The sequence below is a fragment of the Pundamilia nyererei genome, unplaced genomic scaffold, assembly GCF_000239375.1.
Source record: "Pundamilia nyererei isolate P.nyererei 1_Seehausen unplaced genomic scaffold, PunNye1.0 scaffold00039, whole genome shotgun sequence".
NCBI classification, from domain to species: domain Eukaryota; kingdom Metazoa; phylum Chordata; class Actinopteri; order Cichliformes; family Cichlidae; genus Pundamilia; species Pundamilia nyererei.
In genome coordinates this window covers 2,421,782-2,439,124 of record NW_005187440.1, presented here as the reverse complement: position 1 = coordinate 2,439,124, position 17,343 = coordinate 2,421,782, and the positions used below count along the sequence as shown (strand labels likewise).

General features: G+C 40.3%; 2 protein-coding genes across 2 annotated transcripts in view; one reads left to right on the top strand and one right to left on the bottom strand.

Annotated features, from left to right (window-relative positions):
• clcnk (chloride channel K) overlaps positions 1–4,688 on the top strand; it is a 19,432-nt gene extending 14,744 nt beyond the window's left edge. The window contains 5 exon segments of the mRNA XM_005730759.1: positions 1,272–1,402; positions 1,803–1,873; positions 2,482–2,562; positions 4,183–4,269; positions 4,508–4,688. Of these exon segments, the coding sequence (XP_005730816.1) occupies positions 1,272–1,402; positions 1,803–1,873; positions 2,482–2,562; positions 4,183–4,269; positions 4,508–4,546 (409 nt within the window). The 3' untranslated portion in view covers positions 4,547–4,688.
• Positions 4,689–7,721: 3,033 nt separating this feature from the next.
• Positions 7,722–17,343, bottom strand: part of fam131c (family with sequence similarity 131 member C) — a 17,569-nt gene continuing 7,947 nt past the window's right edge. The window contains exons 5-7 of the mRNA XM_005730758.1: positions 10,414–10,659; positions 10,033–10,122; positions 7,722–8,300 (exon numbers count right to left, since the gene is read on the bottom strand). Coding sequence (XP_005730815.1) covers positions 8,026–8,300; positions 10,033–10,122; positions 10,414–10,659 — 611 coding nt within the window. The 3' untranslated portion in view covers positions 7,722–8,025. The remainder of the gene's footprint in view (positions 8,301–10,032; positions 10,123–10,413; positions 10,660–17,343) is intronic.

Sequence of the window (17,343 nt, the reverse complement as noted above, 5' to 3'; positions counted from 1 at the left end):
ATAATGACATCTCTCACCTTCTCAACGAAATCCAGGGTGTTCTGGATGTTTATAAGATTTGGGGAAACCTGCAGTCAGCTGAGACTGAAGAAGTCACTTGGATGAGTGACGAAACGTTTCTCCCACAAAACGCTACGTCCAGATGAACAGAATCAATTTTTGGAGATTTATTTTCCTGGATGATTGAGAATGCATCAAGACGTTTTAACCAATCAACAATCAACAAACCTGTCTCGCCTACAACTGATTACCAGGCGATTCCCAGGAGCACAGGCGACCATCAGAATCAAAACACTCACAACAATGAATTTAATCTTTTAACCAAGTCAGTCACAAAAAACACAATAGAAACTCATCATGACAACCCACACTAACAATATCTGGAAACTGGGCACAGAGGCTATGAATGTCAGTAATCATATATCTGCTAAGAACTGTAATTAGAATGAAAATCCAAATGAACTCAGATTTAACAGAGATTTATGTGTCTATACTTGGATCATCATCTGTTTGCCACCCACACAGGATATCAGCCCTTAACCCTCAGGCTCAAATTAAGTTTTTAGTTGCTAATGCACAACCAAGTCCTGCAGTGGTACTTCTGAGTAAAAAAAAAAACTCATAAAATATGCATGTGGGGTAATCAGGTTGTTAGTTTTTAAGTGTTGCAAATTGGCAACGCCTGCCTTGAGAGGGCTAATGCTTTCTCATGCTTAATGCTGTCACACTTTCAGATATATTTTATTTATAACCTATAGCACGTTTAAGCAGCAGAAGTTGACCCAAAGTGCCAGAAACCCAGTTTCAAAATAAATAAAGGCTGAAAAGTGTATTTTGTCGTGTTACCTAATTATTCAGTAACAGCAATACTGACCCTGTATTTATTTGGTATCAGATCGATGCCGAAATTGACGGTATCACACAGGACTAACAGATATCATGACACCACTTTGGTAAGTTCAGACAACGCATGGATCAGCCTATGTCTGTCAGATGAAGTGTTGTTGGAATAACAAAAGGTCTTCTACATCACTGCCCTGACAGCAGCAGCTGTACTGTCTGACTTCCAACCAGCTCTTATACAACATGCATCCTGAGTATGAGGGGTGGAAGTGATCCAAATTCATCAGTAAAAGCAGAGCATTGCAGTTCTCCTTTATGCGTTCCTGTTTATCATTTGGCAGCCGCTATTATGCAATTTCAGAATTGATCATTTAATTTAAGCACTGCTGCTTTTTCTCCAGGTGTGACACGATTCATCTCTCTTGCAGGCTTCCATCCACACCAGTCGGACAGGTTGCGGTGAAATCGGTGCTGCTTCAGAAAGCAGCTGGGCCAGTGGAGGCTGAGCAAGCTGTCAGAACCAGCACTGAAATGCAAATCCCTGTGGTAGACTCCTACGGTGAGCGGACAAATGTATTTGATCATAATTCACTCCAATAGTCTGCCTATATTATCTCTTCTTCATTTTATTGCTTTTAAATTTTACATACATGCTGGTCTAAAGCGCACGCACAGGTATGACATCACAAAGATCAACTGAAAGTAAAATAAAATGATGAAAAGTTGTAGCCATCTTAAAGGCTGCAGCAGTACAGCTTCAGAAAAGTGCTTCCCCGAGAAGGTGACAATTATGAGAAAATAGTCAATTGGGCAGCTGAGCCTTTCGGCAGCAGTTGCACGGATTAATTTTTGTGTTTGGAACAGATGACTCAAAGCCACTAGAGAGCTGTGCGCACTTTAAACTGCAGCACCGACTGTGGCAAAGAAAATTGATTTTTCTCTCCTCTGTTTTATTGAAGAGTCGCAGATTTTGCTGGGGTTTGTCCTGCGATCAGAGCTGCTGACGTTCCTGCGTCGCTGGAAGACTGAGGTGAAAAGGCTGAATGGAGACAGAGAGTTCACTGAGGGTTTTTTTTAAAAGCAGCCGTTTAAAAAGAAGAGCGTGTCCGTGCAATCCATTTGACATTGACTGAATGTGAAACAGCTGGAAAAAAAGATGATTGAAGTAGGATGTGCTGGCAGGACTGCGAACTGATGGAAGAGCTCGTTTCATGACAACTCACATCCACTTTAAAGGATTTTCCATTCACAGAAAAATACTTTATTTTATTTTATTTTTTTAGAGGATTACGATAAACTGTTAAAAGTAGGAAATCAGTTTTTCAAGAAAATGGAACCTACTGGTATTAATTCCAGGTCATGCTTAGCTGTGAAACTCCAAAACAATGTCTGCCCAAAATGTTGACTGTATTGTAATTACAAAATTACATTAAAATTTTCTAGTTTCTAGTGTTGTTATGCAAGCACAATATAAAACCAATCAAGGCATTTACTTGACTTGAGTTTATACCATGAATATTTTTCTTAACCAATTATAATTTGAATAAATAAACATTTGATTTTGTATATTTCAGTTGCATTTTACTCCAAATTACTGATTCATGTTTATGAGCAATAGAAAACCGTGTGTGTGTGCAGAGTCCGGAGAAACATCTGGATGAAGGATGCTGCATTTACCAAACCTCCATCGTGATATCACCTCACAACACTGTTCAGGAGGTAGGGGCTCTTTGTTAAATGGAACTGGCAGCGTTACCAGTCATTGATTTAAAGCAACAGTTGGCCCAACAATTGCAAGAAATCCTGTTTATCACTTTCTGAGAACTGGAGGATGATGCACACTTTCCAAAGCACAAACCGGGAGGCAGTTAGCAGAGCATAGCATAATCAGTTGGAAATGGCTAATAACTAATGAGCTGTTTTATTCACTGTTTTATTCCATTTATGCACAGACTGAAATTGAAAATAAAAGCAACTGGAGCTAGCTTAGTTTTGAAATATTTAGATATGAGTAAAACACTGATGCAGTCTGTCTCTGAAAATGGACCTATCTGGTCTCACATCTCCTGCTTCTCTTAAGTAATGAGCAAATTTTCTGAATGGATAAACTGAACTGTGTTAACTCTTTATCTCTGTCTATCTGAACCTCTCCACTAGCTCTTAGAGTGCCTCAACCATCTGCCACACTCTTCATCTCTCTCCACTCTGCTGTTGTTCTCCTAAAAGGAATGCAGTCAGAATGCCAGAAAATCTCACTTTTTTGATGATTAGATCACAAATATAAATACAATAAACCTTTTTTTTTAATGCACAACACTTTTATTCAAGCAAGGAGCAAAACTCATGAGATCATGAATCTCTTTTGTGAGCTCAGGTTTGTCTCTGGCAGGTGAACTTGCAGCTTGCGCAGAGGGTTTATCTTGCTGGGTTGCAAAAGCATCCTCTTCCCTTCCTCACAAAACCTTAAGTTGTAGCAGAGGCTGTGGCACGTGTGCTTCACTGACTCATCGGCTGCTACAGCAACAGGAGACTACACTTCCTCCACCTTCTGGCATTGCCTGCTCCTTGTTGCTGTCACCATCTTTTTTCCTGCAAAATATTTTTATACCCACAGCAAACCAACCAACCAATCAAACAACCAGCAACCAAGTGCCAACAGTTAAAAGCCCTGTTAACTGGTGCTCTCTCTCTCTCCCTCTCTCGCTGCACACTCAAACAAAAAGCTTTGTAGCCAATTAGAGTGAAGTAGATGTTTGAATTGCACACAGCGAACCCAAATCCTTGTGTTTCTGATCAACAATATGCAATTATTTTGGGGGACTTGCTAGACTTTTTTTTTTTAATAAGAAGGCAGCTGTTCTCAGAAATAATAACCTCCACTACACTGCTTAACCTGTTAGCAGTCGGACGTACCGCCCACGGTACATTGGATGGTTTAGGGGACTAATTGGACTGCTAAGGGGTTAACAAATGATAGTGGACAGATACTGTTGGATTACATTACCCTAGCACATAAAGAGCAAGATATTTCTCTCATAAGTTGGAAGAGACAAAAAATGAGGCCAAATGAGAGCAAATTAAAATTAGATTCAACAGATGGCTGAAAAACACTCTAAACACTCAGTTACTTAAATATGTGAAGATAAAGACAGTCTCATCCACAGGGCATATAATTTTTAAAAAAAGTCTTCTTTGCAACGTATCTGACAAAACAGCGGGGAAGAAACAAAACAGCGACAACAACAAAAACCCTGCAGTTTCCAGGACGTCAGATGAATATTTATGATCTCATCTGAGAAATTGCTTCCATTAACCCTTTTTTCCTCTGCGTGTTCTCAGGCCCACAGTATACTGAGTTTACTCGGATCCCAAACCTTGTTTGTTGCAGACGAAGGAAAGCTGGTCGGGCTTATCACGTGGCCAGAGGTAGGGAGTGTTTTTGTGTACTTTCACCCATGCACAGATGTTACCTTCAACATGCACGTTTTTGTCACATTCCCATGTTCCTCAAATGAGCTTTACCTTGTGCAAACGAGACCACGTCCTTGTATGGATTTGTTAAAATTATGCAGGGCGCTGGGAGAAAATAGCTACTTATGGATTCAAAGCAGTCTCATTTGTTCCTTACCTCCATCTCTTCCTCCTTCTCCCTTTTCTCCTCCAGATGAAGAGGATATTAGAGGACTTGGCCAAAGAAATCTGAGCGACATCACAGCGACATCATCACGTCAGCACATCCTATCAAAATTTATTTTAAATAAACATGTATCCGTCTCTGCCTGATTAGCTCAACGTGTTTAATAATGATGTAATTTCTCTAACAATATTTGCACACCAAACTATACTGTTATCACCTGCAAGCTCCTGTGAAAAACATTTATCAGAGCCTATTATCTTTCATTTTTATTTTTGTAATTAGAAGGATCTCGTCCATTAAGCAGATAGCACACAGTCTCATTTACTGCTTTGCACTTTGTCTCACAGTAAAATTGTAAGCACAAAGAATATTAACCAGTGCTAATAAGAAGAAAAACAGTTTTAAAATGTATACAAGTAATAACAGTCAGTCTCTGTTCAGTATATATTAGGTCCTGTGGGGCGCAACTGAAAGTTATGTGACCATGCATCTTAAATGATAACCCAGGGGCAGCCATGTTTTTTTTTTCCCTTGGTGGGGGAGGGGGGGGTGTCTTTTTGCAAGATGAGGCTTCCTTGAAAATACACCCAAATGTTTTTGTTTTTATTTTTTGCTTATGGCATTTTTTAAGGGATCAGTGTAGTGTATCTTTGGTAAAGAACTGGGCGGATCAATCCAATATATGATAAGATACTTTGTTTCTATCCTCCAAGTTCAGTGTGTAGCCCAATGAATTGTGTTAAACAAAACATGCACTATGAAAAATGTCTGAACCTTTGACAGTCACGTCTGTTTTATTTACAGCCCACAGCACATTTAAACAACAGAAGCTAATCCAAAGTGCTTTCCAGATGGGCACATTTACATTTCAGATCTCCAAAAAAAGTTTCAAAATACATAATTGCCCCTTGGGGATAAATAAAGTCTTGGCTCAAGAGTTGGCAGTTCGTCCTGTAATCGGAAGGTTGCCGGTTCGAGCCCCAGCTTGGACAGTCTCGGTCGTTGTGTCCTTGGGCAAGACACTTCACCCGTTGCCTACTGGTGGTTCCAGGGTCCGGCAGCCTCTGTCAGTGCGCCCCAGGCTGGCTGTGGCTACAATGTAGCTTGCCATCACCAGTGTGTGAATGGGTGGATGACTGAGCGTGTAAAGCGCTTTGGGGTCCTTAGGGACTAAGTAAACCACTATACAAATACAGGCCTTTTACCATTTACCATTTTGGATTCTGATGAAAAGCTGAAAGCTGTGTTTTATTGTGTTAACTTGTTAAAATGTGTTCAGAATTTGCAAATCGATGCTTCAACTCATAAGCTGCATTTATAAGTTCAAAGTAGCGATATTGGTGTTGGTATTAGTAATCGATACCAACATTTCAGTATCACACAGCACTACTTTGGTACACTGACCTATGATTTCTCCTGTGACTTGTATCTATGAGAGGTAATTTTGAAAGTTCAGAAGTTTCAGACTTGGGGTTGTAAAATCAAAAAGCTTGTCCTGATTTAAATTTGGTTCAAGGTCTTCCTGTAAGCCCCTGGGCTGTTTTCAGCATGGCTGCTATTTTTAAACCTTTCAGTAGAAGTCCTGTTCTGAGCATTTGTACTTATGTGAGCCAGACCTCTATGCTCATGTGACCAAAAGACCTTTTCATTGCACATGTGCCATATATTACGCTGCCACACCTCAAGGTTCAGATCGTTCCTGCTGAATTTTTTTCCTCAGCCTCTTTGGGCTGTTATATTACAACTCTGCACTGACAGCCTAACACGAAGCCCTTGGGCTCGGGAACAGTGACTTTTCCACTAAAACTGCAGAAAATTGCTTTGCTCTCTCATCCCCACCTCCGTGTGAAATTCAGGTCAATTTGAAACATAACTTCACTTTTCCTCTGCACAAATTTGAGGTCTGAGGAGAAATTGTTGAGTGCACAGTGCACAGCAGAAGTCATAACTAGACTTCAAGGGAGTGATCAACAAACAGGAAACTGGAAATCCACCAAATTCAAACAAGGTAAGGTGCCTAAATTTCACGAACCTATTCACACATTTTGACTGAATCTTATAAACTTGTTGCCCACTGAAGGCCCCCTGAATTTAAAATTATAGCTGCTATGTGTTGAATGTAACAGTTTGTGACTTGGACATCCTTCCTAGAGTTACCACAAGGAAAAGACACTGGCATTCTTCAGTTATGCTGACAGTGTAATAACTATGTAAGTAATTGTTGAGAACAAGGGCAGAAAATAACAAGCTCCAGCGGCAAACATGAATAAACTGGAGTCATCCTTTAAGAAATTCTTTGAAGCAATAAATTACTTTTTGGCTTTCAGGAGCCTCTGTGGCCGCAAGTGGTAATTGCAGGCCACTGGTGCATTAAATTCTGTTGTGATCTGAGTCTGAGTGGCTCCACTTCCAAAACCCCCTTGGAAGCCTTTCAGTTGCTCATGCATTCAATTCCAAATCATCAACCCAAGCCAACAATTTTGCTGTCCATTCATTTCAAGTTAGCACATGGGTAATCTGATTGCGATGAACGAAAGCAGCCACAGTCGCAGACGTTTGGTGGTCAAACATAAGCTCCCAGAGGAGTCGCTCTTCTTCTTTTGCAGGACGCTGCCATCTCGGACTTCTTTTTTTTATCCTTGTCCTACTGTTAGACCGAGGCCCTCTTTTGAAAAACAGCCTCTGTTTACTTTTCTCTTGCTAACATACACTTGTGACCTTTCATTCAGCTGCGTCACATTTAACTTTAGATGCTGCTGCACTGCAGTAATAAATAAACTCCTTAAAGACTTTGTTGATGGATGTGATCACACTAGCCGTGCACAGCCACTGAGGTAACAGAATAGCCACAGCACGCCGCGCGGCAAAGCTTCACTTTGTGTAAGCTTGTGCTAAAAGAACATCATGACAGGAAACAGCAACACCACCTTTCTCCTCTCTCTTCTCTCCCTCTCAAACACACACCGGCTGCACAGTATATTCTGTGTTCTTCTCACTCGGTTTTTTCTACGCTCTCCTCGTCTCTCACCGCTCCCTGCATCTGCTCTCAGCTCGCAGACAGGAAAGTGTGAATTATGGCTAATCACGGCTGAAACTCGGATAATTGGATGTGTGCTTACGTCACCTCTCTATTCACACGAGAAATCCTTAATTTATAAGCGAAACCTTTTCCTTCAGTTCACCTGTTAGAAGAAAAGAGACCACGACACAAACAAGACAGCCTTGTTCATCACATATATTAAAACATACTTTATATCAAGGTATTTACAGCATATTTCATTTGACTGTTCAGCTCTATATAACTACTTCATGTACATGGAATAAAAAATGTTTTTTTTAATGTCACAGTTGAACTATGTACATTCACAAAACTATATGCCTTAGCTCTCAAGAAAATACTATCCGGAGTCTTCTGAACCTTTTCAGAAAAGCCATTTACATTAAATGTCTGCCTTTACTTCTCCTCTCGCTTGTTGCTGGTGGTTGAGACTCCTTACACCGAGGCTCATTTTAGAGATTGCCATCAAGACTTCTTTTTTTACAGCCTAGTTGTAAAAAACATCGTCCTCGGATAAGGAGCTGCTGTCTACGTGGCGGACAGCGGCTTCTGCAATCACAGTGCTTCTGTCCTGAATAGGATGATCTCTGTCCTGGGCGTTGGACATCAGGGAAGCGGAGCTGATTGGTGGTGGTGGAGGGGGGATCAGGTTGACTGCAGTGTTGTTGCCATACACCTGGGTGTGAATGCTGTACAGATGCTGAGGGACGCCAACGCTTCCACCATCAAGCAGGAACTGAGACAGGTAGTGGCTCTGTGCTGCTGTGGAGGGGTATCAGTATCAGTCAGATGGTAGCTTTGTAAAAACAAAAGGAAAAAAAGTATCTGGATTTCACAAACAAGTGAGTCATCACAGGTTGCTGTGACTTTTTAAGAAGGTCTTTACATGGAATGTGGAAATTGAACTGGATTATAACAAAAGACATAACTTTTATTGAAGCCGAAGAACAGAACAGGAACCAGACATGAAAAACCAGATGAATGAGAAACTAATCACAAAATCCTAAAGTGGGAAAACCAAATACACGAAAACCAGGAACAGCAGGAACACATGAATACCTGAGACATGAGGAACTTGGAACACGGGGAGATATGGGAAAGTTAACAGATAAACTGACGGGGAACAAAGCAGAAGACACACACTATATACACAGAGGGTAACCAGGGAATACACAACAGGAAGACACAGCTGAACCTAATCAGACATGACGAGTCAGGGAGGAAGCAAAACAAAATACACTCACACAGAACTATCACCATAAAACAGGAAACCAGAGACTCACACTGAGACGCAGATTGACGGAACATAAGGAAGAGAGGGAGCAAAAGATGTGACCGGGAAACAGATGAATGAACATGAAGACAGAACCAAACCTACACTGAATCATTACACTCTAAACGTGGGAGGCACGGGAACAAACCTAAGGAAAGGCTGAGGAAATTTGAGACGTCGGCCAAGAACTGCAGAGAAGATCACCAGGACCCCGCTGCCCTCTCTGCAGAGCATCTACCATCACAGAGTCCAGAGGAGAGCTGCCTCCATCCTTAGAGACCCCACACACCCCTCAACACAGACTGTTCGCACGGACTGTTTAGAAGTGTGAAATCCAGAACATCTCGACTCAACAACTCCTTCTTCCCCACTGCTATCAGACTCCTGAACAGCTAAACTACCTCAACCGCAATTTGCACATCAGAACAATTTGCACACTAAGTTCACCTAGACCTAGAAATCACCAAAATGTAACCAGAAACTAACTGGAACAAAGCATGACTCCATACTGTGACAATTAGGAGACGTTTCAGTTGGTGAAGTTTCCTTTAAGTTGGAATTTTAGGCAGTAATTTTTTTTAAATTTCCTTACAAAACAGCTAACAGAAAAAAGACAAAGAGTCATGCTAAACAGAAAGCACGTTCTCTTTTTGTTCTAAGGTTTTATGTGTAAGAACATCACAAAAAATAATCCAAACTACATAAATACAACCTCGGCTGAACAACAACACGTGAGATATCTACAAATACCAATACCATGCATAAACAGTTCCTCTGAGATCTCCACCACTACTAGACAAAATAAATCCTGACACACTGATGACGTTTGATGTCAAGTAAAGTAACTGTCAGTCAGTTGGATTCTTTCATGGCTCTTATTTAATAGAGGACAGATTAATCTCCATGCCAAAGCAGCAGTAACAAAATAAAGAAGACAACAGAGCAGCTTACATCACTATGCAGCTATAAATCAGGTATGTTGTGAAAGACAAATTCATTCTTTTATCTTTTATGTCTGTCTGCAAATAAAATCCATTGTCAACATTAAAGCAACGACTTGAAGGTAAAATTATGACTTTGGGATAATAATTAATCAAACCCAGACGGAGACCGTTATAAAAGAAATGAATGCATTTGGTTCATTTGTATTCAGACACGATGGATCGGCCACGTTCGCAGCATGAAAAACAAAAATGAAATGCCGATAAAGGAGACACCAACCTTGTAAGCTGGTGGACGGCTGCTCTGTGTTGTCGCTCATGGACCACACGTTCATGGCTGCCTCAGCCAGGGCAAACTGCTCCGCAACACCTGCGAGACACAAGCCAAACAAACACATTTCGTGCTGCGCTTCTCAGAAGTCGATCAGTTGTTTTTCTTAAAGCACCACAAGACAAAAAAAAAAGAAAAGAGGGAAATTCAATAAGTGCACGAGGTTTGAGTCACCGTCATCAGACGTTCTAAAGGTTATTGATTTTTGTAGATGCTCCCTCGGCACAAACCAATCACACAAAAACAATGTTGGGAGGGATCACAGCATCGTTTTATCTCCACAGAAAACATCTTGTTTTTCCTCCTATGAAACTCATCCGTCTGCCTCACCTGCAGCGAAGCGAGCTTCTTTGAACTCGTCCGTCATTTGGGAATAAAGCTGTTCGTCTTCCTGCAGCTCGGCCTCCATGCCCCCCCAGGCGCCGCCTCCTCTACCCCAGGCCCCGCTCCATCCACCTCCGCCTCCCCTGGCTTCACCGCATCCACCCCAACCCTTCCATTCAATCAGGTGCGCAACTCGCCCCTGGGCCATTGCCGTCGGCTTGGTGATGTGTTCCTTTATTGTGGCCACCAGACCTAAATAATGGAAGGAGGACAAGAAGGGATGAAGCTCAAGATTAGATTTTGGTTGTCCGGGGTGAAAAGATGGAGCATGCAGTAAGTGTGGTAACGAAGGAATAAGAGAAAGTAATTGAGGGGAAGGCAATGTAAAGATGAAATAGCTCCATGAAAATGATGTAGAGTAGGAAAGAGATGAAAACAGCGAGAAACGAAGCATGTGAAATCTAATAGAGGGCAAGAGAAAGGTGAACTATGTTGTTTGACATGAAATTCTACAGCTTTGCATAATTCAGGCTTGAGGGTGAGCATTTATTCTTGATTTGCATAACATGAACCATGAAAAGAAGAACTTCTACTGCTGCCTTCTTATGTAGCGAGCCACTGAAACGAAACTGGACAGAACAGAAATGAGAGCATTGCACGCCTCAGGCAGTTCTTGTTTATAACTCTCAGCACTTTAACAATATTGTATGAGTCTCACTTAGATAGAAAACCACTGAAACAAAAACTGTGTGACATTTATCATTTTATTAGATCATTTCAGTCTGTTTGGACTCCTTTGTAGTTAGATAGACATCATAATTGTTAGCTTAACCAGAAGGATCCCACAAATCAGGTGCATTTCCCTCGGGTCTTTGAATATTGCCCTGAATGGAGTCTTGTCAAGCAATATCAAGTCTCCATGTTCCTGTATCTCTACGCTAATGTGTTATTCATAACCTGCGGAATCACCGGGCAAAACCTCAAAGGATCCATCGTTTAATTTAATCAAAGGAGACAAAAGTTGAAAGGTCTTCGGAAAGGACGAGTTAAAGTCAAATTGACAAAGGACAAACAAAGGAAAGGTTGAAAAGGTAAAGGTCAAAAAAAGAGATGAATTTATGGAAAAAGCAGAAATAAAATGTTAAGACTACAGAAGCTTAGAGGAAAACCAAGGATTAGAAATCAAAAGGTGACTTTGAGGATTGAGAAATGGTGTAAATAAGATAAGGGATCCGAATGTGCTGGACATCTGGGTTCAAGCTGAGAAAAAAACCCATTGGTATCACTTTTTCTTCTTTCCCTTCTGAGCTCAACACCTACTTCTCAAGGTTTTGTTGTACACTGTGACACCCACTTCCGTCTCATGCTGCGTTCACACAGTGACGACTCTTTTTTGCGGCTCTTTTCTGGCTGACTGTTGATGTGGGAAAAGCTATATTTGCATCCATTTATGTTATGTGCACACAGCAATAAAATCCCATCTGTTTTCCAAACGGGGTATTTTGCACTAACTGTCAACACTGCGTTATGAAACGGACTAAATCATAATAGGCTGACATAGCTCAGCCTATTTGTTCCCGGGACGCAGTGGGCAGAAGTAAGCCAGGCATGATTTTCGCTGTTAATCTGTAGGTACAGTGCAGACAAGAAACAGTGTTTAAGGGACCGCCAGGTCCATGGGAGGCTGATGCACAGTGTGCTGTTTGGAGCTACTGACTGTGCTGCTGCATGCCTCTATAGAGGCCTGTTATTATGTTTCTGAAAAAAAAAAGACAAAAAAAACTACAAAATGTCACATTTGCATTGTCTCTGTGTGAAGAGAAGTAAAACATTTTCATGAGTTTGCACAGTTAACTGAAAGGGCTTTTTCAAGATGTTATTTTTGTCATCCTCGCTTTTATTGTTTCAGATAATTCTCCTTATCACAGAAGTCTTTTTGAAAACTTCTGAAACATATGCTTGTCTGAGTCAGCCTCAATTATTGCTGGGCGTTGAAAGCAATGAGCCTATTAAGCAGTTGTGAGTGGAGCACAAAAGACAGTGATATTGTCCTTCTTTGCCTTTAGTTTAGCATCTCACCCTATACCCAGCTTGCCTGTTAGGATTACTGGAGCCATATGGATCCTGACAATAACAGCAGACACAAAAAATTCATTTATATTTCTTTAAACAGGAAATGATTTTTTTCTCATTATTTTATGCCTGTAAAGCTGTAAGAACAATAAGGTTATCCTGTATGATTGACATTTATGCTAACGGAGTGAACTGGGATATATAAGAACTGAATCAGTTGATTTATAGTTTTTAAATGCAGACAGAGACCATTCGTGGATGTACTGATGTACTGAAGGAGGGCATGCAGAGGCTTGGTTAAATGGTGATTAGCCTTTAGCTAGGCAGTCGGCAATTAAAGAGAAAAAAAATTCCCTCAAGACCTGGTAGAGACCAAAAACGTAGCTGAGGTGAAGGGCTAGCAGGCTCAGAGGTACAGAGGATGGATGGTGGATATGCTGGACAGAGGATATTGGATATGGAGCTTCCAGACAGGAGGAAAAGAGGAATACCACAGAGAAGATTCATGGATGTAGAGAAGGGGGATATTAATGTGAGAGAGGTGGATCCCAGGGATAGGCTGAGATGAACTGCTGTAGAAAGAAGGGAACAGCTAAAAGGAGAAGCTCATAGTAAATGAAACAAACAAACAAGCTGATATATGAGCTGGGTAGTTGAAACAGTTTGATAGCTAAGCACATAGCTAAGAGAGGATTAGCATGTCAAGTTTTACATTTGCTTGGTTGCTTCTACGTAAGATCAGCCAATCAGATCAATCAAATAAGAGTTCAAGGACTGAATTCAAAGGAGACCCTTAGAGACACATTTGATGTATTAGATTTATCTTCACAACTTCAGAGGAATTATGCCATTACTGGGTTTGAATATAGTGACTGTGTGAGCTATTTCAAAGTCAAAACAAACCCAGATTGTTAAGAGGTCTGTGGTACACGAGCTAAAGGCTACGGTCCAGTGGCTCCATGTTGCAGTAGTTAACACATAGGTCTAATATGCAAAACATCCCTTGTTTGAGAACTCGCATGCCGACCCTTAGGGGGTCACAAGTTAATGTGTTCCTAGTGTCCTAAGTCTGGATAAATGGCAGGGTTGTGTGAGGAAAGACATCTGGTGTAATATGTGTCAAATCAAATATACCAATCCATCTGCTGTGGTGACCTCATGGGAAATAAGGGGGCAGCTGAAAGTACCTACCTAACAAAGGATAGGACCGTGATGCTTTTATGATTTAAAAAACCCCACATAGCTTTTAAGAGTCTGCTTTCAGCCATTTCCACGACTGGTTTGCTTGTCGCCAGCTATTTTCTCCACTAATGTCTCCCCTTTATCATTTACCGTAGCCGAATGGCTGCTCAAATCCGTTTGCTAACTATGCTTTTTGCTCTGTTTTTGATCCCACATTCAAAGTCATTTGATACACACATACACAAGCTTTAAATTGGTGTAGAGCTGGCATTCCTTTTAAAATATTGAATGGTTCATGCAAACCAACATTTTCAACCAATGTTTTTTTGCTTGAGTTTTTTTTTTAACTTTATAAAGTTGGCCTTAAACACATTATTGCACAACATGGGCAGCTTCAGTAGAGGTGATTGTGGAAACAAAGCAAGCAGTCATAAAAATGAAACTGACAGAAAATATGTAAGAGTCACTTTGCTGTTAAAAATGAGTCACCGCTATAATAAGACAGGAAATTAGATGATAAATGAAACATTTAGCCATGTTTAGCATGTCAGAGGCAACAAGCATATCAACAATAATCTGAAATTCCTTGGGGACTGTAATAAATGATTCAATGTCTCATTTATTGCAATCAAGATAGTGGTACTACTTAAACAACCAAAAAGTCTGGAGTAAGTGATTTTATCAAATAAAAACAAAAAACATATACTGCGTTGTGTGAAGCACGACTTCCTGGTGTGCTTTGTTTATGAGCAAACACAGACAGATGAATAAACTGTGGTTTTAAAATCTGGAGCTGTAGTGTGGGTTTTGCATTGTATTTAAGTATTCATTGTTACCATTAAATGAACCTGCTAACAGCTCTGTAAGGCTCTAAATACAGGCAAAGGGGTGCTCTGTGTATTTACCATGGTTATAGTCTTAAGGGATGTAAATTTGGCCACTGTGAATGGACAGACGTCCATGTTCACGCTTATCTATCGTGACAAGCAGGGGCGCCTCCAGACTTTTTTCATACCATGGCCATATGGGGGCCACTAAAAATATTGGGGTGGCACATCAACAACAGAACTTCCAGTTTTATTTCATGTAGGAGTGTGACCTGTTGCCTGTCTCTATGTTGTCTCCATGTCTCTATGCACTGTTCATGGGTTAGCATTACCTTTTGCTGCAGCCTTACTACATTATTACCAATATAGCACAGTCTTGCCAGGGTGGGCCACTGAGGAAGGAGCAGCAAATTAAGTGCAATATTTAGGGGAGCTCCTGAATGTTCCTTCAAAGCCACCATCAATTCTGTATATTAAGCTGTAACTTTGTATTAAATAAACTGCCGGGAACATTCAGCTCGCTTCAAGATGAACAATTACATTTTATGTAGCCACTGTAATAGAGATTTTAAAACACGAAGTTGAAGTGCTGTGTTAAAAATCTGCATTAACTGAACTTAAACTGGAGTCTTCATAAGTTTTTAATTTGTTAAACTTGTTAACTGAACTCAAGAAAACCTAGGGCATTAATTTTGATCTATAACTGTAGGCAAATGTGCTCTTTGTTTACTTTTTCTCATTTAGAAGAGTTGGTTTGATGGCATGCAAATTTGTCCCATTTATTTTCACTTGCACTGATCTGGTCTAAAATAGCCTTCAGAGCAGTTTGCCTTGTTTTCATTGCTGTAAGTAGAGACAGCCATTACTAAATTTTATATTTATTAAAAAGAAATGGCATGTTCAAAATTTTTGTATGTTCTTCAAATTGCACACAGAAAGACTAAAAGGTCTGCTAATGGGCTGCTTCTTTTGAGATGTGATTTAATGAGTTCACTTTGACTAAAGTGCTGGAGAAAGCTGTTATCAGCTTCAGACCGAAAAGCTAAGCTTCCTATTAGATTGAAGCTGAGTTACAGAAGTATTTTAGTCTGTGCATTTTTTTAAATTTTAAATGACCCTTTAGAGATTAGTACCCTTATCTACAATATGCATGATATTCTAACTGCTCAGTTTGAGCACTGTCAGAAATAAAAGTATTGCTCTGTAATTATTAAAAATCTTATTCAGCTGACAGAATTGTTCTAGTTAGGGTGGGGTATGCACCATCCTCACCAGCTTCACTTTTAAGGTGGGGTCCCTCAGGGATCCATTTTTGGTCCACTTTGTGTTTTCATTGTATATGCTCTGCTTGAGTTTAATCTAAAAACAAACAAACATGATATTTCATTTTACTGTTATGCAGATAATTCACAGAATTATCTGCTTAAAATGCAAAACCGTGGCTCTTCTGAAGACCCTACTAGACTGTCTGGTCTGTGTGAAAACATGGATTGCGTTAACTTTTCTTACTTTAAATGAACAGAAGTGATTTTTTGGAGCACCTGACACCCACTGGACTCGGACCTTTAAAAATCTATTTAAAAAACAAACAAACAAAACCTCTGTGAAGAACCTGAGAATGACTGGCAGCAGCTCTTTTCCTTTTGATAAACAGATAAATGCTGTTGTTAAAGCTAGGCTCTTTTAGCTTCATGTGTACTTAAAAGGTGAGGCTATTTCTCTACTCGACAGACTTTGAAAAAGGCTATTCATGCCTTCATTTTGTGACTTGACTGTTGTAACAGTCTTTATTCACCTGTCAGTGAGTTGTTGCTCAGTCTGCAGCTGGGCTAAAATGTTTGGGTCTTAACAGATCAACCATATTGATTTCCTTTTATCAGTCCCATTTTCCCCGCTGATTTTAAGTCATTGCATGGATTGTGCCTTCTTACTTCTCTGATCTTTTTTTATTTTAACTTTGCACACTCCCACTAGATCTGCTGAGCAGATCCTTTTAGCTGTACAGACGTCCAGATAAAGGAGATCGGGCCTTTACAGTATCATTAATGAACTGTGACTGCACAAAGCTAGCAAGAATATGCTTCTAGTTTTATGGTTTTAATTAAATCTAAAGTAATGACAGGACAAGCAGATTGGTGTTTACAATTGACTTTACCCAGCCACAGCAGTCAAGCAAGAGCTTCTGCTAGGAGGTGGCAGCAGCATTTACTGTTATAGCCTGCAGAACTGCTGTATACCACGATGAAAGAATCAGCAGCATTATATAAACTGAAGTTTAGTTGTGATTATGACTACCTTTCAAATGACACTGAATTCACTGAGCACCTCATACTCTGATAGTGCGAAGCCTATTTCATTTTAAAGACCAGCGTAAACATACGTGTAGAAAAACACTGCATGTTTAGTAACACGGGGTTTCTAAGAATAACAAAACATCATTTCCTTTTCAGTCCAATATTATTGCAGCTTTGCAATCTGATGAAGATTTTAGCTTCCCAGAGTTACTAACAGCGCTTTAGCACCATTGGCTCTTAATACAATCACGTCAGCCTGACGCATTCATCAAACAGCATCATACAAGGAGAATAAAAGCAGCAACGGCTGCTCAATATTATTCAAAATGCAATTACAGTGTTACAATAATATTTGCGTTAGCACAGTGTGATCTCATTTAAGCAGTTAGGATGTCAGCTCCACGTCCACAGAACTTACAGTGCCAATTTAAGTGATGACTGAAGACTGATTAAGATTAAGTAAATGTTAAAAAGCCTTTTGATTCTTTTTTTTATATCACGGAGCCTCTCAAAGCAGGTGCCAGCATCTCAGCCGTCTTCCTGAATGTCTGTATTTGTCT